General features: G+C 64.6%; 1 protein-coding gene across 1 annotated transcript in view; it reads left to right on the top strand.

The window, feature by feature from the left end:
* Window positions 1-362, top strand: part of FNBP4 (formin binding protein 4) — a 12,777-nt gene extending 12,415 nt beyond the window's left edge. Inside the window, exon 13 of the mRNA XM_009998483.1 lies at window positions 268-362. Within this exon, the coding sequence (XP_009996785.1) occupies window positions 268-362 (95 nt within the window). The remainder of the gene's footprint in view (window positions 1-267) is intronic.
* Window positions 363-384: the final 22 nt, after the last annotated feature.

Here is a 384-nt window from a genome sequence, read left to right as displayed (position 1 = left end):
CTTCCCCAAGCAGCCCCTTACCATGGCAGACCCTTCCCTTTCCATGGCAGCCCCTTCCCTTTCCATGGCAGCCCCTTCCCTTTCCATGGCAGACCCTTCCCCAGCTCCTGCACCCTCTTCCCCAGCAGCCCTTTCCCTGCAGCCCTTCCCTACAACCCCTCCATCTCACCTCCATCTCACCTCCTCCTGGAGAGAAACTTCCCCGTGGGGATGCCAGAGGAGGGCGGTGGGGACAGCCACGGGGCACTGAGACCCTGCTGTGTCCCCACAGTGGCATGGCAGAGAGGAATGCCAACTTCGAGGCGCTGCCGGAGGACTGGCGCTCGCGGCTGAAGCGGAGGAAAACCGCCTCCAGCACGTGAGGCCCCCCTCCTGCCTCTGCTG

This window comes from Chaetura pelagica, unplaced genomic scaffold, assembly GCF_000747805.2.
Source record: "Chaetura pelagica isolate M959 unplaced genomic scaffold, ChaPel_1.0 scaffold1635, whole genome shotgun sequence".
NCBI lineage: Eukaryota > Metazoa > Chordata > Aves > Apodiformes > Apodidae > Chaetura > Chaetura pelagica.
Note: the sequence above shows the minus strand (reverse complement) of the source record. Positions and strands in the feature narration are given on the sequence as shown.